This window comes from Cololabis saira, chromosome 7, assembly GCF_033807715.1.
Source record: "Cololabis saira isolate AMF1-May2022 chromosome 7, fColSai1.1, whole genome shotgun sequence".
NCBI lineage: Eukaryota > Metazoa > Chordata > Actinopteri > Beloniformes > Belonidae > Cololabis > Cololabis saira.
In genome coordinates, this window is record NC_084593.1 from 21,274,340 (window position 1) to 21,297,649 (window position 23,310).

The 23,310-nt window shown below is 40.3% G+C and overlaps 1 protein-coding gene across 1 annotated transcript in view; it reads left to right on the top strand.

Moving 5' to 3' along the window:
• flt4 (fms related receptor tyrosine kinase 4) overlaps window positions 1–23,310 on the top strand; it is a 64,055-nt gene that overhangs the window by 18,446 nt on the left and 22,299 nt on the right. Inside the window, exons 2-11 of the mRNA XM_061725039.1 lie at window positions 3,586–3,682; window positions 7,226–7,500; window positions 11,673–11,803; window positions 11,898–12,060; window positions 13,517–13,656; window positions 13,736–13,907; window positions 16,100–16,217; window positions 16,376–16,560; window positions 19,333–19,498; window positions 22,766–22,901. Coding sequence (XP_061581023.1) covers window positions 3,586–3,682; window positions 7,226–7,500; window positions 11,673–11,803; window positions 11,898–12,060; window positions 13,517–13,656; window positions 13,736–13,907; window positions 16,100–16,217; window positions 16,376–16,560; window positions 19,333–19,498; window positions 22,766–22,901 — 1,583 coding nt within the window. The remainder of the gene's footprint in view (window positions 1–3,585; window positions 3,683–7,225; window positions 7,501–11,672; window positions 11,804–11,897; window positions 12,061–13,516; window positions 13,657–13,735; window positions 13,908–16,099; window positions 16,218–16,375; window positions 16,561–19,332; window positions 19,499–22,765; window positions 22,902–23,310) is intronic.

The following is a 23,310-nucleotide window of genomic DNA, read 5'->3' on the forward strand; positions in this document are numbered from 1 at the left end:
AATCTCCAAAAATGTATAAACGAACTGCTGAATAAATGTATGTTTGACTTTGCGAAGTTCAAAATAAATGAAAGCTGCAAGCAGCGATGAATTTTTTACCAATAAAAGTCAAAGACTCAAAACCGAGTCTGATGACACCACCCACGACTCTTTATATCAAACCAATCAAAAGTTATGGCAGAAAGTAGGAACTATCAAATATGGACCAATCAGATGAAGGGGGGGGGCGTGCTTTTTGGCCTCTATCGTCGCCACGGTAACGCTTTTGACTGAGAAAAGTAATGCGCATCGTCGCAGGATCGAGTCGCACATTTTGATGTATAACACACCTGGGTACACGTTATGGTTCGGGCGAAGAAACGGCCGAAGAAATGGCATAAATTGCGCCAAAATTACACGATTAATTGAAAATTGCCGACTTCCTGTTCGGTTTCGGCCATGGCGCCAAAAGACTTTTCTTTAAGTTGCGACATGATACAGTACAGGTGTGTACTGATTTTCGTGCATGTACGTCAAACTGTATTGTGGGGCTTGAGGCACAAAGTTTTCCAGGGGGCGCTGTTGAGCCATTAGGCTACGCCCATTAATGCAAACCATGAAATATCAAATTTTTCGCCAGGCCTGGCTTGTGTGCCAAATTTGGTGACTTTTGGGGCACATTTAGGGGGGCAAAAAGGCCCTCATTTCGTCGGAAGAAAAACGAGAAAAAAGAAAAAGAAAAACGAGAAAAACAAAAACCACATTTCCTACAGATACAATAGGGCCTTCGCACTGTCAGTGCTCGGGCCCTAATAAAGGTTCTGCCTCCACGTTTGCTGTAAAAGAGCCTGAAATCTTCTAAAAGGTGTGGGACGTCCAGGACTCATCAATATGTTGTTCTTGAAGTCGTCCTCAGCCTTCCTCAGAGTATGTGAAGGAAATTAGCGCTTCCTAAAATAGTGAAGAGGCGTCCTAACAGGAATTTCCTTTCTCACTTTTCACTTGTCGGTGGATCTTGGGGGGTCCCATGCTGGCCCTGTGAGTATGTGTCTCTAACGCCGGCTCATGTTTGGATTTAAAGCATTTCAAGGTGTGAGGAAGAGTGGACAAAGCTGCGCTGTGAGGCAAAGGGGTGGAGATGGGACCGAAGCTAGTGGAAGGATCACATCTGAGCCGAGACAATATGTTTTGGAAACTCTGCTTCTCCTCTGAGGCAGATTAAAGATCTCTGTACAAGCGAGGAAGGAATACCCAGCTGGGTACCACGCTGGGAACTTTTCACAGAGTGGCACCACTTCCCATAATAACCTTGTTTATCTCCCGTCAACACGACAATGTTTGTTTTCAAGTTGGCATTCATTTAAGTGATTTATATGACTGAAAAGGATTAAAGTATCAACTCTTATCTGTTTAAATATGTTAAATATATCTTTAGATGGACTTTTATCTCCTAGCAAAATAAAAAGTAGACATTTGTGAAACAATATTGTTATTGTTCTATTATTAGCATAGAAAAAAAAAAGTAACATAAGCGAACATTTCAGGACATGATAGTAATTTGTTCCTTGGTAAAAGAAAACAGATTATACTCACTCAAAAACAAAGCTACTGTCAGATTGCAGCTGGCCTTACTTTACTAAGCAAGCCACCGTTAAAGCTCGCTGCAAATACACACACAACAACAGGCACAGACAATGACAATGAGTCTCAAAGCAAATGTTTACGAGGAGAAATTAAGCTGCTGGTGGTTGTTTGCAGCCCAGCTGTCGTTGGTTTCTGACTTGAATTATTTTCCTTAATTCAATAATTGTCAAAAAATGAATAAATCAAATATCTTGAGATGTGCAGTACTTTGCAAAATTCTTAGGCAGGTATGATGAAATTCTGTTAAGTAAGAATGCTTTCAAATGTATAGAATTCAATTTTTACTTGTTTTTCTTTGTTTGTCTCATTTATTTTTTGGATTTACAAAGTGCAAAGTGAGCAAACAGCAGGACAATCTAAATGAAATCAATAGTTGTTTTGACCAGGGACGTCTTCCCTCAAGGGGTCCTTGTGGGAGAAAAAAAAGGTCGTACCAAAAGATTCATTCCTCAGACATGGAAACAAGGCCAAGTGAGTCAACTGTGCACCAAAGCAGAGGAACTGGGGTGCAGAAATATAGCCGAAGGGCTGGAGAGCAGTTCAAAAGTGAGGGTGAGGTCAACATCCAAACATGGTGGAGGTGCTTTGAAGGCTTGGGGCTTCATCTCTGCAAATAGGGATTTGGTCAAGATTAACTGTGTCTTCAACGCTGAAAAATCCAGGCGAATACTTGTTCATTATGCAATACTATCAGGGAGGCATTTCATTGGCCCCAAGTTTATTCAGCAGCAGGACAACATCACAAAACATACAGCAAATGTCATTAGGAACCAGCTCCAGCATAAGACAAGGACAAGGAGTTGAGGTGACCGCACAGCCCACACAGAGCCCTGATCTCATGGAGACTTTCTGCCATTATGATAAAAGACAGAAGGATTTGAGGCAGCCTGACTTTTAGACACTGCTGTAGTTTCCCAAGTAAGGAAAAGCCTCTTATTAGTAAGGTATACTTTGTACTCTGTTCAGGACTGACCTCACCAAGATAAGGGGTATTTTTGAGCATTTGCAGGAAGGACCGTGGGCCGTATTATCAGTCTCCTTCCAGTGGGATCAGCCTATACTGTAAACACGATTACCAAAATATTTACATACGAATAACTTGGCTCCATTGTGCTCCCTGGCCAGCAGGATGTGCTGGAGGATTGGAGGTTTGTGTACAAGTTTCTCAGCTGTCCAGAGCTCCGAGTTTTGATTGGCAACATGTCACGACTGACTGTTGTGAAACCGCTCTTGCCACTTCTTACTGCCGGTGTCTTGTCTATTATCTTTGTGACACACATTTGAGAACTTGTAAAATAGTTTTGTAAAAATGGTCTCATGCTGATCTGTCAGCTCTATCCATATTGATTCAGTCTTTTAAATTTATTGAAAATAGCTGCTGCGATTCCAGTGTGATTGTCCTTCAAATGATGAGTGACCATAAAAAGTCCAGACACATAAGGACTATCATTATAATGCCCAAGAATCCTTCCCACTATCACATACGCTCAGGCTCTGCTGTAGCTTTTGTGTGTTTTTTTGTCCCTAATTGTATCCAGGTGGGCCATGGTGACACATTTATATATGCTATACTGTAAATGTGGAGTCTAACCAAACACTAATAGCACCCTGAGGGTACACAGTAACATCCCAGTCTGGCCTTATTAACACAGCACAAGTGAATGCATTGGTAATGAATCCAGAGCTAATGGTTTTCACGGCTGCTTCAGAGGGCCAGGAGTTCAGAGCAGCATTGCCTCATCATGACTGTGTGGGCCACGATCCCTCAGTCTGCTTGTTATTCAGCACGGGGGACCGAGTCCTTTAGCTGCAGATTGCCTTACAGCTTGTAAATGTGCAGAAACGGTGTTTCTGATGTGTTTCAGAGCCTTGACACCCCACCAGCAGCTCTGTCAGAACCACTTGGTCCGGACCAGTCTGTGTAACATGAATCTAACGCAGCTGCTGTGCTCGCTCCCTCAGGTCTGGTGATAGGCTTTTCTATGACTCCACCCATCCTCGACGGCTCCAGAGACGATTTAGTGATTCCAGTCAACCAAACACTCTCCATTACATGCAGGTATGTGTGTGGGGACTGCTCTGCTTCAGGACTGTGTGTACATTATTACTTGAATGTCTTACTGTTGGTGGAAGGAGAAAAAAAAAAACAGCTTTGATAAAAATGAGGAAAAACGTAAAAATGTACTAAGCCAAGCTAGACATTTGAGAAGCTTGTACTGCATTGAAAAATTGACTTTCCACTTTGTACGCCTAAATCCACCAGAGAGTGAATTTTATGCATTTTATCCCACTGTAGTTGCGGGCTATTACATTACTTAAAATAAGAGCCATAGAATCTGGGGTTATTGAATGAAAAACTGACTACATTGAAATTCAAGGATGTAAGTTTTCATCTGAAATGTTCACGCATTTCCCAACCATCAAGTGTTATTAGTTAGTACCTTCAAACTCATATATGAGATTGTTTATGAAAACAGCATTCAAATTTGAGTATGATTACTAACAAGCGTTACATAAATATTAACATAGCATTAGTCAACTAAATGTCATGTTTCATGTTCTGGGTCTCTGGAAAGCACCTAGAGACAACATTTGTTGTATTAGATGCTATACAAATAAAATTTAATTGAATTGAATTAAATAACTATTAATACAATTTTAACTAGAAAGAATTTACACATTAATCTTTAAGATAATTCATGTTAATTTGTTGGTGTATGTATGAGTGTGAAAAACTCTCATCTAATGTGTTTCATTAGAAAAGTGCTGATTTTTGTTTAAATTAATGTAGAAAAATACATTTGTAATGAATCATGATTATTAGAGATGTTTGTGTTTTACATGTTTAATTCAAATGTGGTTGTTTCATATCACGAGGACCAAAAAGATTATCGACACCTGTTTCTTTTTTATTCTTTTTTTTTTTAAATTAAGTAATAATTGGTAATAATTAATGACCGAGTGAAGTTTATAACTGTGGTGCTGTTATGAAGACATACATCTTTTTTATACCCGTCACTGCGTGCAATTACTGACGGTCAACATGGTTAAACGATGCAACGCTCGCGAGCAGATACTTTGGTCTCTAAATTGACCACCAACTGAAAAATTCATGAAAGACATAAAGCGTCCTTTTGGTTGGCGATTCCTCAGTCCGTAAATATGTGATTCAGTGAGCCGCTCAGACTCGGAGGGTACTGTGTCACCACACTTCACATTATCATTATGTCTTTCTCATTCATCATCACCAACATCAGTAGTGGGTAATGACTTTAAAAAGAGGCAAGCATCACAGAAGACGTTAAAAGAGCCATCAGTAGTGGGTAATGACTTTAAAAGAGGAAAACCACACATAAGACATGACAAGAACCAGCAAACCTCAACATGCAGTGTGTTTGACAACCTCAACCTTTACCAAAAGTACTTGACAAAGTCACCAAATGAAGGATGGATGAATAAGTAGATGATCACACTTTAATAAGAGGTATTAAAAATGAACAACTGTTTCTTAATGAGATCCTACGTTAAGCTGTCGACTTAATGACATGAACATTATTAACAAGGGACGGCTGAAAGTCACTTTATATGCAAAAATATGTGAGCACGTAGTCAATGTTTATTTATAAAGTTATTATCTGATTAATAAACTATTGAATATTCTATAGGTTTATTATAGTAGTTCTACTTTATATCTTTGTCAACATGAGCCTTAGATGTTATTTACCGGACACATATAAGTTACATGTCACAGAATGGTTATTTAATAGCGTTACGAGTAAAATATAATGGCATGAAAAAGGCAATAGAGAGGCTTTATAAAACCCTAAATCACAGATTTTCTTCTGAGAACTTAAAGATATGACTAATATATGATATCTAATATCAGATGAGATATTGAGAAAGCTTTCCACGAGTGTTTCTTTACATTTTCTGAACCATGGAAACAAAAAACCCACGTCCAGTGTCACACAGTTTTTGCTCAAACTAAGCCTGTGTGACATATAAATTTGCTCTGTGAAGCAATCTTTTATCATTATAAAATCTCAGCTGTGCTCTCTGCTGCCAGACTCTCACCCCATTAACCATTTTGTTTCTTCGGAGTAACGAAGAAACGGTGCTGTCTTTGGAAGACTGGTGATACTTTTGGACTTCTCCTGGCTCCAGCCTTACATCGTTGTTAGCATGTAAACCTTACATGGAGGCACCACCAAGGAGCTCTTGAGGCAGGCTATCGTTTTCATTTGAAGCAATTTGGACACAACAGTGTGTAGTTTTCTAGGCTTGCGATAGATAGATATTATTCAAGGGGCCTGGAAAATCACCCGCAGGGGTGTTTTCCCTGAGCTTTGTCATTTTTATGTGATCAGTCATCACGGTTTGGAATTTCCTGCAAAATTTGCCCATCGGTGTCTGATAGAGGGGGCAGCTGGTAACAGCACAGCTATCAGTTTCCAGAGGGCCATTATGAGTCCACAGTCTGCTTCAAAATGCCTCCAGGTTAAGTGAACTGAATTTATGTGTCAGAGACAACAGGGATGCGTGGTTGTGCAAAATTAAACAAAAACAAACACACACACACACACACACACACACACACACAGCCCACTCACTAGAAATAAACAGTTCTCAGTTCTTATGGTTATCATACAACAGCGACTGACAGATTGCTAATTATACAGAAAGCCCAAACACTAATTAGGGCCCTGTTGTATCTCTAGGAGATGTTCTCGTTGTTTTTCTCATTTTTCTCGTTTTTATTTTTCTTCCGACGAAATGAAGGCATTTTTGCGCCCCTAAACGTACCCCAAAAGTCAACAAATTTTGCACGCAAGCCAGGCCTGGCAAAAAAATGATATTTAATGGTTTGCATTAATGGGCGTGGCCTAATGGCTCAACAGCGCCCCCTAGAAAACTTCATGCCTCAAGCCCCACAATACGGTTTGACGTACATGCACGAAAATCGGTACACACCTGTATCATGTCGCAACTCAAAGGAAGTTAAAGGAAGAACTTACAGGAAGTCGGCCATTTTGAATTAATCGTGTAATTTTGGCGGAATTTATGCCATTTCTTCGGCCGTTAATACAGCCTGAACCGTAACGTGCACCCAGGTGTGTTATACATCAACATGTGCGTCTCCATACTGCGACCACGCGCATTACTTTTCTCAGTCAAAAGCGTTACCGTGGCGACAATAGACAACAAAAAGCGCGCCCCCCCCCCCCCCCCCCCTTTATCTGATTGGTCCATATGTGATAGTTCCTACTTTCTGCCATAACTTTTGAATGGTTTGACATAAAGACTCGTGGGTGGTGTCATCGGACTCAGTTTTGAGTCCTTGAACATAATTGGTGCAAATTAGCCCCGACCCTTCTTCTGATTGGTCGATATTTGATAGTTCCTATTTTCTGCCATATTTTTTGAATGATTTGACATAAAGAGTCATGGGTGGTGTCATAGGACTTAGTTTTGAGTCCTTGATCTTTATGGGTGAAAATTGCAGGCGCGAGGGCCCGTTCATCGCTGCTTGCAGCTTTAATTGCCCGGTTAAATTTGATGTTTTATATAAAAGCTGATACTGACGTGTCTGGTGTGTCCTCAGGGGACAACGGATTTTAGCCTGGGACTGGCCTGACGAGGGGTTGCTTGGACAGGAGCACACCAACCGGCAGGCCCAGCTACCAACCACGGCCGCCCCTCGGCAGAGGGTGGCCCTCATCAGCGAGTGTCCCGGGGAGCCTGGGAGACAGTACTGCAAGAGGCTGGTGCTGAAGTGGGCGCAGGGCACAGACACAGGCTACTACCGCTGCTATTATAAGGATGTCAAGGCCATCATTGACGGCACCACTGCCGTCAGCGTTTATGCTTTTGTCAGAGGTGAGTCTCTCTCTCATCCCATAACCCTTGTAGTGGCAGCTGGAAAATGAAAATGGTAAACTTTTCCAAAGGCAGCTTGTTCATTCTTTGACTTGGTCTTCAGCACTGCAAAAAACCTCAGCCTGTATTTCTGTTATCCTTGGGAGGTTCACAGCAAAATCATTGCTATCTTATTGAAACTGATCTTCTGTTTAGCTCTTCCTTCCATATCAAAGCTCCCGCTGGATTATTAGAAGTGGACATTGTTGAATTAGCCTCTCTAACACCCTGGAAACTGGCAGGATCCATGTTTTGGAAATTAGAGATGCAAAGCTTTTGATAAGGATGTGAATGACTAGCTCATTCATTTTTCTACTAAGAGGCAAGGTATCAAATTAATTTCTAAATAATTAAATATGGCAGCAGCCCTCTTTTAATTCGGCTCCTCGTGGGACTTTCAAACCTGATAAGAGCTCCATTATTTCTGCTATTACAGCTTTTCTCTCGCCTATCTTCAAATACAGGACAAACAGCCCATAGGACTGTGAGCCTTTTATTTATTTTTTCCTTGCCGCACGCTTGGTGGGAGAGATCTATGAAGAAAAGTAGATATAGAAACAGATAACTGCCATGTAGGGGGGAGTCGTGCTTACCAGACCACTCATGTGAGACGCCTGTTTATCCCCCCTGACAAGGTGCCAAAACAGTTTCCACAGATCTAACCAGCCTGCTGATCAAAAGCAGATGAAATCACAGCCATGAATTGGGCCCAGTGTGTGGTGGGATGAGAGCGAACACATGTGGATTCAATTAGACAGGCAGATGTTGATCATCTATCCTGTCTGTGCCGCATGTGGTCCACTAAACGCTGCAGTACACGTTAGACCCGAATGCTCCGAGGCACTACATGCTGTACAGTACACAGCAGAGGGGAGTCCAACATAACTCCATGCTCATATGACTGAAACTTTGATTACATTACAGTAATTAGATTTCTTTTCGAGGTTGATCTGTAAATTATGTGGTTTGGATTCCCTACATTGAAATACACGATGCCCACAAAGTGCAACAGAGGTAGTTATTCTGTAACTGAGAAGTGTTTTTGTTCATGCTTCTTGTATTTTTAAAGGGAAACCTCATCCTCTGCTGCATGAAGGATAACAATAATGTTAAAATCTTTGAGACAGTTTGAGCTTTTCTTTCTCTTTAAATATCCCGAAGACGTTCAATTGGATTCCACTTAGGTGGCGTACTCGCCCTGATCGTAGTTTTCACTTTGTATTTACAAACTCTGATATGATTTAACTTTCCTCTTTCAAAATATTATGGTGATATATATTCGTCTTGTGCCAGGCTTCTGGAAATTGGGATGCTGCAGGAGCGTTACGGTGCCATTCATAAAAGCCATGTCCTGGCAGCCTTTAACTCATGCAGCTCCACATCATCTTAGTGGGTGTACGTGCAGGTTCACGGAAAACAAGTTGGACCGCATCTTGGCCAAATAAATAGATATTCTTGGCTGCTGTTCATACAGGCAAACCTCCTTCCCGCTATCTGAGTTATGAAGCTATGACACTCCATGTGCCAAGTCTGAAGCACTGCTTTTCAGTGTTTGTGCAAGTAACACACTCTCCATAACACAAATGTAGCATGATGGTCGCTGCAGGTCGGATACAGCGCTTAATTACTGTGGTAGCTGTGCTTTCCCTGATACTTCGTCACTGATCATGTACAGAGGTGGGTAGAGTAGCCAAAAATTGTACTCAAGTAAAAGTACTGTTACTTCAGAATAATATGACTCAAGTAGAAGTAAAAAGTAGTCATCCAAATAATTACTTGAGTAAAAGTAAAAGAGCACTTGGTGAAAAAACTACTAAAGTACTGAGTAACTGTTGAGTAATGTCTGATTTATTTTTTTAACACAACCATTCAAACAGACAAAAGTACAAAATAATCATCTTCAGGCAAATTAAATCAATAAAATAAATTAAAATTAATAAAAAAATAAAAAAATAGCTTAAATTAAAATAATCTTAAAGTAAATTCAAGTACTTTAATAAATAATAAAATAAATAAAATAACAGAATAAAAAAATAAATTAAGCACAAGTAGCACAAAATTTCAAGCCTTTGTACTTTTCTTTTTTAACCAGGCAGAACTAGAACAAGCCCATGAACTCATAGAAACTCTGTGTGTTTGAGTCTGTGTAAATGTGACAAAACATGCAAAAACAAACATTTTTCCCAAAGAATCACCCAGTGATGTCATGAGATTGACGCGTACGCGGATAAAAGGGATAAAAGAAAAGTAACAGCTCAACGTAGCCTAATGTAGCGGAGTAAGAGTAACAGTTTGTCCTTCACAAATCCACTCAAGTAAAAGTAAAAAGTATAGTGATTCAAAACTACTCCTAAAAGTACAACATTTCCCAAAACTTACTCAAGTAAATGTAACGGAGTAAATGTAACTCGTTACTACCCACCTCTGATCATGTATTGTCCATTTTTTGACAATGAGATTTCTTTTTCTGTTCCACATGTCACCATGACACCATGCTCATAAACACAGCTCAGAAGGTCTGAAAGGAGAAAATTCAGGTTCTCTTCATATCTATGTCAATGTAATAAGTATCAGTGGCTCACAGGTGTGCTCAGTGATTTTCTTATTTGTGAGTTATAACACTAAATGTGTTTGTTCCTTAAGTTAACCTTATTAATATGTCTGTAAGATGTTTCCTTTTTTTTGTTTTTTAAGCTGTTCCAACACTTGTAATGACCTAAGTCAGCTGCTATGACTGTGGATTCCTGCACATTATCGGCCGTCATTTATATGTTGATATTCATTAACTGTAAGTGTGAGCCAACAACCATCTCACAGCACTGTTTAGTTAACATTAAGATCTGGTTACCAGCTGATACCACTGTCAAACCAGAGACTTATATTATGAGTGTGATAAAAAGTGAAAACATTGGCCGTTTTGATACTTACACTTGCATCTAACCTTGTATCATTAGCTCGTCCTCTTGTCACATGGAGAGCTGTATCATCTAATGATGATAGGGTTTAGGGGTGGGGCCAGATTAGCATTATTATAGATCTGCATTAGTAAAAGAGGTAAAAAAAATAAATAAATCTGGAGTGATACAGTTTCAAGGCCACAAGAGAATTGATCTTGGTAAAAACAAAAAAACAGAGAAAGGCTGAAATGGGACTTTAAGATTAAATTAACTTCTTTTCATTTCAGACATAATACAGTTATCGAGAGGTGATACAATGTTGCATATTTTGACACTGAATTGATATTGCAAACGAATGTAATTAGTTTTAAATCTGCTTTCAAAATTCTTGGGTTAAATATCTCTTCTAAACCTGATCTAGTCTAATAGCTACAGAGATTTGTTGAGCAAAAGCCTAAACGACAAGGACTTGTGTATTATTCCTCTTACGTCTGTGTATTTAGACCACCGCAGGGCAGACATATAAGCCTCTCAACAGGGCCCTTTGTTTGGCCTTGCAACAGCTTGAAGAGATATATTTCAGTGCCGAAGAAAAAGTATAATAATAATAATAATAGAAGGTTCATTGTGTGTGTGTGTGTGTGTGTGTGTGTGTGTGTGTGTGTGTGTGTGTGTGTGTGTGTGTGTGTGTGTGGGAGGGGATGAAAAAAAATCCAAGGAGGTTATAGTCATTCATCTTTGAATGCTGTGCAGAATTATTGGTAGTGACTTGAAAGCCAGAAAGATAAGAGCTTGTATAATATTGTATTCCCTTGCCTTGGGAATATGAGGTTTTGAAATGGTATCAGCTGCGATGTAAATTAGTGACAGAATTTCTAAGACGTCTTTCAAAACCCCATGCTTCTGGGGCTTTGAGTCAAAAAAAAAGAAACATTGCACATCTATTTTCCTCCAACAGACAGCTTTAGGTAAAACTGTAACAGGAGGATTAAAGCCCTTGGATATCCATCTTTCAGCTGGCATGTAATAAAGGCCCTTAACGCTATTTGCTAGGCGGGGACAGACTGAGCTGTTGGTAATCATGATAAACTCCACATATAGCATGTCCGTGGGGGTCATTATCAAACTCGGGGATTTGTCTGTCCATTTAAAAAGTTCCCTCAGTAATAGCTGCTATTACTCCAGCTGGGGTCTGGATTACCCTTTAACGGCTCCCTTTTCTGTGTCTACATCCAGACCCTGCACAGCCCTTCCTCAAAAGAGCCAACAGACAAGACCTGGCGACCATTTTCATCACTCGCTACTCCACAGACGTCATAGTGCCCTGTCTGGTCACGGTGCCAGATCTGAACGTCACTCTCTTCTCGGTTTGCACTTCCTATCCACCTTCTAAAGTTGTCCAGTGATGTGGTAGTTGGTTGTCATTTGGTTGGTCATTTATTACATGTGTTTGCTTCACAGTATGGCGCACCTCTGGAGATGAGTGGGATGACATGGAACAACAAGAAAGGCTGGTCCATTCCCAGAAAAATCATTGATAACGTGCCACTGGTCTTTCTTTCATGTGTCGCCACTCTGGGAGGCAAGGATTACCAATCTGAAAGCTACTTGATCCACACCACAGGTAAAAACATACTCAAATATATTTATGATCCCTCCAAGTCTATAATTTGAAACAGTTTTAAATCAAATTCAAGAATTGGCTGGGAATCAGAGGGGATGCTAAGCTCACCATAATTCTGCTCAGCACTGGGCAAGCCAGTTAGGCTGCAATTCAGAAAATCTCAAGGGTTTTATTTAATTATCTAATTGCCTCAAAGGCAGGTCTCATACGGTGTGGCTTGGTACAAGCCTTTATGCAGGATTACAAGTTGAAAAGAGGCAAGGAAAGGGAGCTCAAGACTACATTTTAGGACCTAACTTGTGGAACATCTTGCTGATGTTCTTTTTGAGTGAAACCGGACTTTTGTGATCAAGCTTTAAAGGAGCTTGAGGCCGGATTGTGGCAAGATTTATGAAAAAAATCCGTATACATTTTAAGTTTTCTAGTAATAATGTCAGATGAAGCGTTCCAAACCCAAAAGAATGAGCCCTCTAGTGTATCTCTCCTTTGCCTTGAACAGGCTGTGTGCTGCAAAATGTGCTGCAATTCGGCCCCGAATTTCCCGCGCTGGGCTGCAGATGTGACGTCACATGACGCTGCATGTGCGTTCTCCCCGTTCTCCCGTGCCGGCTTCACTGTTGGCTGCAGTACCCCCAACGGCCGTCGTGGTGAAGGGTGGCGCTAGAGAGTCTTATTTCTTAAAAGGAGCCTCAAGCTCCTTTAAGTGCCAGATAATGTGGTCCTAATTCGAGTTATTCTGGCAAGTATACGCAACCCACGCTTAGCCGAGCCAGTGACGGCCCTGGGCCACTTCCGGAAGTGACGACACAGCGAAAGCAAGAATATCAACACAGTAGGAGAAGAAGAACAAACTAACTGGAAGAACGCCAACGCAAAAGTGCTTGTGGCGCCGCCTAGCGTCGTGAAGTCGAATGCACCTCACCCAATCATTGATCGTCTTCTCGTGCATGTATACTTGGATTCCTCTGAAACTCCAGTTTAATCCTTTGATCCCTAGATTGCTGCCAATAGCTTGATATAGATGTGCATGTAACCGAATTGAGTCAGAGAAGAAACTGAATGGAGCGCTAATGGGGTGTTTAACAATCAGGCAATTCCAGTCTGATGCACAGATGTCCCTATGATAGTTTTTTTATTATCATTATTTAATTTCCAGTGACTGCAGAGAGAGACGTGTTGATTTTCAGTTACACTGGCCAGCCTTAAAAGCTTTTCTTATCTTTTCTCTCTTGTCTTTAACTGAGGCTTCACTCTATTCCACTTTGCCTTCCTCCAGTGATTGACACTTGAGGGGAATTAGTGGGAAGTCGTGATGGACAGCTTCTTTATAGTAGGATGTCTTCTCTGATCCAAAGAAAAGTCATTTCCTCCGGTCCTGAAGGAAGGAAAAACTGCTGACGATGTCACCATGACCTCCCTCGCTGTCTCCCTCCTCCTTTTTCATTTTCCCGGACAGGAAGTCAGGTTTACGATGTCAAGCTGTTTCCTGAAGACCCAGTAGAGCTGATGGTGGGGGAGGCCCTCACCCTGAACTGCACAGCGATGGTAGAGTTCAACGCTGGGGTGGACATCCAGTGGTCTTATCCTGGCAAAGAGGTACTTCTTAGCAGATGCTGACTCAATAAAATAAACTCTGGTGATTTACCGACACTCACATTCTGTTTCTCCTCACCAGACGACCAGTTGGGCTGAGACTAAACAACACAGAGAATCGTTGAGTCATGCTACAGAGGCTGCTAGTATCCTGACCATCCATAGTGTCAATGCCACAGACAGTGGCTCCTACATCTGCAACGTCACCAGCATGGAAAGAACACAAACCCTACAGACTCAAGTCATGGTTCATGGTTAGTAGTGCCTTTATTTGTCACCAAATCTATTCAAATTTCATTTTTTTCCGTAGGAAACACAACCAAGGTTAGCCTGGTTTACTTTTGTTGAGCTTCCATGTTGAACCAACAACCAAGATTAATGAATTCTCCATCATAGCATGCAATTGCACCTCTCTAGAAATGTAACTACACGTTGGGGCGGCATAAACCACAACAGAGGTGACTAGTTCGATTGATAGCCTTCCATTTCCTTCTACGTATTTCCTGTTAGCATTTCTTCTTCATCATTTCCGAGCCACATTTTTCTGCAATCCCAGTAAAAAAATAATGTAGCTCATCATTTATCAGCTCCATCTCACAGGTGTGAATCATTACTCCCTTGCTTTGTCTGAGCTTCCTAAAGGAAGTAAACAAAAGTATGCTGCAGGAAAGAACCTGTGTAGGGTTGTAATTTCAAAATGGTACAAACAACAACAAGCTAGAATAAATGGCTAGTACAACGTAGGTCCTGTACTTGGACCTCCAATAGGCTGGAAACTCTGAGACGTTTAAGATCATTAAACCTCTCTGTATGCTAACAGGTGGAAACAGGTTAATCAATCAAACATTAGAGTCTATTGGTAACTTTACTTTCATCAGGCTACTCATCCTGGAACCATGTGTTGACTTTGATCTGAGGCCTACTCTTCTCCAAGTTGAATTCTGCAACATATGCAGAAATTTGTGGTCAAACCAAATGAGATGGAAGTAGAGAGTTCCCCTGATGAAACCCACAGGTTCCAAATATACTTTATCCACGCATCACTCATCAGACATACAGTACTGTAGGTTAAAGTTAAGCAGAGAAAAATAAAATGTGAAGTATGCTTAAATCTTAAAGGAGCTGTATGTAAGAGCAATAATAAAACGAATCATAAAATGACCCCGATATGTCAACAGACATTTAAAAATCATGTTCATTTCAAATACTTATGTCACTGACAACAGCACTCAAGCCAGGATATTCCAGTTTAAAAAGAGGAGTTGCAGCCCTCAACTGATGTTTATGTTGTCATTTTTTGTTTTGGCCTGAAGCTCCACCCTCCACCTATCTCCCAATCACCAAGTCAGTATTGTTTCTGAAGCTCCACCCTCCACCTATCTCCCAATCACCAAGTCAGTATTGTTTCTGAAGCTCCACCCTCCACCTATCTCCCAATCACCAAGTCAGTATTGTTTCTGAAGCTCCACCCTCCACCTATCTCCCAATCACCAAGTCAGTATTGTTTCGGCATCCGGGTTGCCAGCTCAGCTCTAATTATGGCAGCCATGACAGCCTACGTTCCTGCTGCATTCTGCAGCCTACCTGGCAACCTCTGGTCGGGGGGAGGAGGGGGAGGGTACACGCCGCTCAACAATATTTTGAAAGTGACTGCAGTACCAGTTTTGGCCATTTCTTACAGACGGCTCCTTTAAGTGTACTTGTTTTGTTTTTTTCTTCTTTCAAGGTGAAATGTCTTGCTATGATCTTCCCAATAAGAAAGAACCAGCTCATGTGTAGTTTACATCCCAATAGCACATTTGAAGCATCGTGCATCATGTCCCACCTTTATCAACTATCAACAATGAGACTAGCCGTTTTAGAGTGGTAGAGAGAGAGAAAAACAACTGGGTTCAGATGTCACAACCCTCCAATAGGCTAATTGGCATTTCTCTTTTGATGTGTGACGAGTATTGCCAGTCCAAATGTACAGTAGTAACTCCTGTGTGAGGACCTGGACGGTGGAGAGCCCTTGCTATTTATACAACTGGGGAATCACCCTAAGGCACATTCTTCCAGTTAAAAACGAACCCTTTATCCACAGTTGCTCTCTGTGACCCAATTTGTCAATCTACCTCAGAGAATTAGCCCTCGAGGGAGTATCCTGGATTTGTAAAATGTGTTATTTTAGTATATCTAATGATTGCTAAGAATCAAACTTTAATCCATTGCATTTTTCGTTGCTGAAGAAAAAGCTGAATGTTTGTTATCTGTCCATTTATTCTACTGTATTTGCATTCAGACATTTCCTGTTTAGCTATACACATAATATGAGGTTCAGCCTAAAAACTCACAAGCTACCTCAGCCTTGGAGACTTACAAAAAAACCCCACAATTTAAACCCAAAGTAGTTGATTGTTTGAAGTAAAAGCCATTTATGTAAATAATGAAATGCCTCTAATTCCAGAAAGGCCATTCATCAATCTTGACTACCGAGATGCACCTGTGGTGGAGGTAACTGCTGGCCAGAAGTCATTTAAATTACAAGTAAATGTGTCTGCCTTCCCCCCACCTGAATCACAATGGTAAGCTAAGACTCTCTGGTGCTATCATTAAATGTAATGGAAAATTTCCCAAAGCATAATTAGGCCTGACATAGCCTCAATTTAGAGATTAATTTAGGGGCTCAGCACCTGAGCAACAGCAGATTTTGTGCTGAAGCAGCTGTGTGCGTTGTGTCCAGGTATAAAGACGGAGTGCTGATAAACCAGCGCCCGGAGTTCAAAATGAAAAGGATGAGGATGCACTCTAACCACGTCTTGGAGATTAAGGAGGTCTGTCAGGAGGATTCTGGGCTGTACATGGTGGTGCTGAAAAACAGCGCCGCTTTGCTGGAGAGGAGGCTCAGCATCACGCTTGTTGTCAATGGTATGTGTATGTCGGCCTGTGTGTCCTCAGTGGAAAATATGGCAACTTATTGCCATAAGTGACCTGTTTAAAAAGCATAGTCTGAGGCAATATTCCTGAAACTGGATTTAGACTTCACTTTTTTAAAGTCATTACAGACGATGTGCTGACATTCTAATTATGAAAAGTGCTGAAAATGCTGTTTTATCCACACAAAGGTTTAATTTTGAAACTGCCATACCCCTTACATAACCTGCAGGAAAAAAAAATGTACATACATAACTTATTTTTGTTTTATTTACATTAAGATGTATTATTAACCGCTCAGCAGAAATTCAGTGATTATATTTAATTGCAAAGTGCTTCAAACCAAGTTTATATAGCTAAAGAAAACGAGAAGCGTTCTCCACTCTGACGCGCTGTCAGATCTCAGACCAAGTCAAATTAACCTCACTAGCAGGCGAACACACCAGAGTTTGTTTTAACTGAAACAAACTGCTTAGATGTGAAATCACAAGCACACAGTTCAGAAATTAAATATTTTGGTTACCTCCAAGCTGTTGACTAAGTTAACATTGTTGAAATGTGCAAGTTAGACTATTCTGTAGACAATAGAGCCACTCTGTGAGTACGGTCAGCAGAGGGAGAGGGCAGTGAGTCAGTCCAGGTATGAGCAACAGTGGCAGTGATGCGTTCGCCAAGTGCACATTTACGCCAGTAACTAACAGTAAGTTGGCTATTTTCATGCTGCTACCAGGAATCTGATGTTTACCATATCCAGATGTCAAAAAAGCCAAAAGCCATATACGGAGGTGCAGTTCCAATTGGATTTGAACAGATGTGCAGTCTAAACAGTCTGCTTGCTCAAATAGGAGTTCAAATAGTCTTTTGTGTCAATGCAACACAAAGGCTAAGTCAGGGGTCGGCAACCCGCGGCTCTAGAGCCACATGTGGCTCTTTAGCGCCGCCCTAGTGGCTCCTGGAGCTTTTTCAAAAATGTTTGACCTTTTTTTCCTTCTTTTTTTATTTTTTCTTCTTTTTTTTCTTTTCCTTCTTTTTTTCCTCTTTTTTCTTCCTTTTTCCTTTCCTTTTTAATCTCGACATTTCAACTTTTTTCTCAACATTTCGACTTTTTTCTCAACATTGTACTTCAACATTAATCTTGACATTTTGACTTTTTGCTCGACATTTTGACTTTTTTCTCGAAATTTCGACTTTTTTTCTCGAAAAACCGACTTTTTTTCTCGAAATTTTGACTATTTCCTCAACATTTTGACTTTTTTCTCAAAATGTTGACTTTTTTCTCGAAATTTCTACTTTTTTCTCGACATTCTGCCTTTCGCCATTTGCCTTCATTCTAAGGCTTATACAAGACTTTTCATTTTTTGCGGCTCCAGACATATTTGTTTTTTGTGTTTTTGGTCCAATATGGCTCTTTCAACATTTTGGGTTGCCGACCCCTGGGCTAAGTCTACCAGAGCAACAGACATGAAGGAGGAGTCTTTAGGGAGTCGTAGTCCATCAGATAGTCCATTAAAATCGGGCAGCTAGTCTCTACCTGCAGAAACAGCCGCCCAAAAACAAAACATAGTGCATAGGAGTGCTCTCTGCCTCTGGTGTGTTCCTGTATGTGGAAAATTTGACAATCATGACCACATTTGCAACAGTATCAAAGCTATTCTATCACCCTCAATTTTGCTTTATTTATATCTGTAGGTTGCCATAGCAACTATGTGGCTTAGGAAACGCCAGCAAGGACACACAAACCCGATCTGATCACTTGCGATATAAAATGTAGTCAATTAAAGATTGTATTCTGACTGCTAAAGTTAGATGGGCTGGTAATGTGAATGTAGCCTCGGTGTCTCTCCGTAGGTTCATATCCATCTAACCTCTGCCCTGCATTGTGTCTATATGCATGTACAGTTCATTAACAACCGCAGCATTAGACTGTTGACTTGATGAGGTTAAATCTGTTGTTTTTTTAGCACTGGGGTGTAGTTCCTCCAGTATCTGTTGTGCAGCATTTTATCTTTATACATTTCAGTCTTTTTACTTCTTCTCAATATTCTGCTGCAAGTTTACAGTAAACAGCACAGTTTCTATAAAATCCTGAATAGAAAGACAACAGGAAAAAAACAAACAGTCTAACGTGTAGCACAGTTCTCTGTCTTTCAAAATGTTTCAATGCACTGAATTGACCTTATTTTGACCTTGATTGAACAAGCGCCCTTCCACATTATATACAAATTACAAAGGAAATACAAACCAAAACACACTGTTCAAACAAGCTTTTGTAAATTAGACGGATAAATACATCTAATAATGTATAAGACTATGGAAAGATTGTGTGACTGATATGTCCTGTTGTTCCCCCCTTTAGTATATAATACTGTATTTCATATTCTTTGAATGTTCTATATTAATATGAGAAGTAAATTCATTATCAATGCTGGATGCTTATTTTGCTTTTTCTAAATTGAGTTTGAGACAGAGATGAAGTAGAAGTGCATCTGTGTGTGGGACCGTGAGAAGTATCCAAGAATAAGCTTATCAGAGAGAATTTGTCCTTGTTGTGTTCTTCCCACTGTTTTTATTCCCAAACAAATTCAAACTAAATCTAAAGTTCTCACAAAGAAGCAGTGTTCTTTTTCCTGTTTCTATGAGGTGGGACGAGCTATGAGCAGTGCGTTACCTTCTTGTACTCCATGAAGACACAATATCTAGGATTAGACTTAGCCTAAATACTGTATATTTTGTGATGAATTACTGATTTGTTCTCCTGTTCCTCAGTTCCCCCTCAGATCCATGAGAAAGAATCAGCAGATCCTTCCAGTCCTTACCCCAGTGGCAGCAGCCAGACGCTAACGTGTACGGCCTACGGCCTCCCTGATCCAGCCGTCACCTGGCAGTGGAGACCATGGGGCCCCTGCAACCTCAACAGCACCCAAAGCCAACTGTAAGAAACACTTTTGTCCCAAATACTTTCATACAAAGGGGCTGTTATTTTTTGTACAGCTCTGTGAGAAGTAAAGATTAGAAGGAATTAGGGAGAGGAGAGAAGAAATGGATGAAAATAATAGACATGAAGATGATGGCGTTGGAGAAATACATATTAGTCCCACCAGCATCCTCTCCCTAGCTGTAATATGACTCTACATTCTCCATGGTCCAGCTCTCATACAGTAGTACAGTGGTCCTCAACCTTTTTTCAGTGATGTACCCCCTGTGAAATATTTTTTCAGCCAAGTACCCCCTAACCAGCGCAAGGCAATTTTGGTTGTAAAAAAAAAAGACCTAAAACAGAGCACTGTGCCATCAGCAACTGATTTATTAAACATAAAAATATTGCTGCTATGCTTCAACCACGACTCCATCGTTGGTCCAAGTGATTGACAGGTGAAGCCAGGTGGCATTTGACAGGTTAGGTGGAACCATCCTGGTGTTGGGGATACTCTGCGGTTTTAGGATAATAAGTTGAATAGCCTACTCCGGAAGATAAAATTAATTTTATGAATTTAGACTTATATTTTCCTCAATTATTTATGAAATATTTATTTTTAAAGGATTTTTGCATGGATGCTACTTTTTAAATATATGTATATTTTAAAATCTCACGTACCCCCTGGAGTGCCTTCACGTACCCCCAGGGGTACGCGTACCCCCATTTGAGAACCACTGCAGTAGTGCATATGTAGACACATAATGCACACATAAAAGAAATGAATGAATAAATAAAAAAGCACATTAACCAAGTTGGTGTATTTATACCTGAAACTGTGTTTTATATTACAAAAGCACACATCCAAGTGAACAGATAAACACTGAGACTCACGCAACACTCGTTATTTAGCTCCATATTAGACTCTGTCTCCTTTTATCTATCTTTTCTGAAAGGTTCAACATGATGTAATGGAGTGTCTGGACAAATATGTCCACTTTTTCTTTTTTCGTGAGCCTCTGCTTTCTGCTGGATATCCTCTTAATAGTCATCGAGTTCCCCCATCTTCCCCCTAGGCTTAATTTTTTAAGTTATTGCCGGTCTGACCTTTTCATGCGGTGATGCAACATGAGTTCAGACACAAGGCGCCTGACCTCCTCTTATAGTCCGTAGACTCTGGAACATCAGTGATAGGTTAGGCTGAACTTCAGCTCAAGCTGCCTGATCATTTTCATTCTCATCCACACCACATTAAATGTGACATTTCGTGGACATTGACTGATATCTTGTCGTTATCACCTTTTCTGGTGTATGAAAATAGGATTTCCTGTTACTTATACTCATAACATGCATACTCGTCTCAGGGGGTTGTGAAATGTGGTTTCACAATGTCCATTTTGGCTGAATATGATCAGGTGGAAAATATCAGACTTTTGCAACCCAAACAAATCGGTAGAAACTATTTATCCTTTTGTCACAGTGGGTAAATCTGCTGACAAAATTAAGTCTTTCTTTGCCCTTTTTAGTGGCTAATAGGAAGTATGTGAGGTTTTAGGTGAATTAATGGTGTATATGTGACTGCTAAATTAGATGAAGAGATCCATACAACTCAAATAAAGTTATATCCAATAGATACAAAGCATAAAGACTGTTAACATGAAAAAAGAGACAAATTTCTGCCTGATTGCGCCCAAAAATAAAATGTAATCAATGTACAACGCTGTGCTATGATTTTAAGGGGTGTGAAAAGCTATTTCGTGTTCGGGATTACCAACTTCCAGGAGTTATTACAGTATGTCAACAAAGGTGGCAGCTTTGACACGCTCCAAGAAATAGTCTGGTACAGGAATGTCTTTTTGCTCTTTGGGTTTTATTTTGATTTAACAAATGTGTTTAAGAAATTGTGCTCCGGGTGTCAAAATTGGAAAGGTCTACCCTCTTAAAGCACCTGTCGGCCCATGAAAAGAACTAGTCACAATTACAGATACAGGGCCAATAATCAGCCATGTGTAATCAGATACAATGTCAAGAGCATCTGTACCTAATAGTTCAAAAACAGAGCGTCAAAGCAGCACAAGAGAGAACCGAGGCTCTGAAGTGTTTTGAAGTAAATCAGTGTCAATAAAACTCAAATCCGACATCAAATCAAGTTGGCCTCTTTCTAATACAGGCAGGTCTAAATGTCGGGTCTTTTTCAAGTTTTAAGAATATGTTTAGCCCAATTTTTTTAATTTTATCTGACAGATCAGGCATCAGTTCAGAAGGTTGCTTGGTCATTTTGCAAACTGCTGCAAATAGCACATGAGTATGGTTTATATTTCTATGATCGTATCTCATAATATAAAAAACATTTCTTTATGAATATAATCATTATAAAGTTTATGTTACTGTAATAGACTTGGTAATGACTCGTGAGTTTGTGTATGTGCCATTGTCTTTCAGTCTTCTGACACTGTTTTAAAAGTTTAACTGGGGTCAAAGGGTCGGAGTAGGATCATGATTGTCATCATGTAATATACTTCTTTAGCAAAACCCCTTTTTTTTCAAACAATCTGCAACCAGCAAAGCAGAGATTGAGCAGAGGAGCCAAGCAGGAAACAAAACCAGTGAGGGATAAAATTGTACAGTAGTCAGTAGTTTACCCAGCTGGAATACTGAGATAATTGTACCACTAAGCATACAAAATTATTTATTATCTGTATGTATTTCTCACCTAAAGGTGCCACTAGTATTCATGAAGGCTTGAGATATATACACACACACACACACACACACACACACACACACACACACACACACACACACATATATATATATATATATATATATATATATATACAGTACATATATGTGTGTGTGTGTGTGTGTGTGTGTGTGTGTGTGTGTGTGTGTGTGTGTGTGTGTGTGTGTGTGTGTGTGTTTTTTCTTTATAGACTCAGAGTAAAGCAAACTCACCCAATTGAGCTTTTTTTATCATGTGGAAGGGTTGCCTTTAGGTGAAAATGACTAAATAAATATCCATTTCATGCTTCATTACCTTTGCTATGATACTCGCACTATTGTTCATAATACAAAATAGACATTTTCCCATTAGTCGCTATGATACTTGATATAATGGCACTGGCTTTAGGATGCAAGTTGATCTGAAAAGCAATCCGATACGCTGAAAAGCAATAGATCTGTTAATACCTTATGAGAGGATTTGGTTTGTTTCAGAGTTCTTGCCACGTTCTGCTGCACGTCAATGAGGGAAGATGTCATGAACGTGTCTCTGCTTCTCCCCAGGGCCCGGCGCGACAGGAAGGGCCGGAGTGACATGACTGCAGACTGTCAGGACTGGCAGGAAATTAACTTAGAAAACGCCATGAATGAAATTGAGTCTATCGAAACGTCTGTTGAAGTGGTGGATAAACGACAAAAGGTTCATTACCACTTGTGTTTCTGCTATTGTGTAAAATACCTGCTTTTAAAAAGATAACATGGTTATGTTAATGTAGGAAAAAATGACATAACAGAGAAAGAAAGGCCTTTATGTGAGTGGACCTGCGCTTGAACTGACATGTTGTTTTTGAAAGTGTCCCAATTCTTAGCTCCATAACAGAATTTGTCAATCATGAGCCATTTCCACTGTAGAAATATTTAGAACGGTCTTCCTCTGCAGACTTCCTGTAAGGACTTGTTATAAACATACCCAGGGACACACAAGGGGCGTATGCACACGCCTGTACATTTATAAATATCTAACATAAGAGAAAATCATCGCAGCCATTTGTACATGCGCTTGCACGTGCAAACATCCCTTCATTCTCAACAGCTGAGGTGGTTGTGTC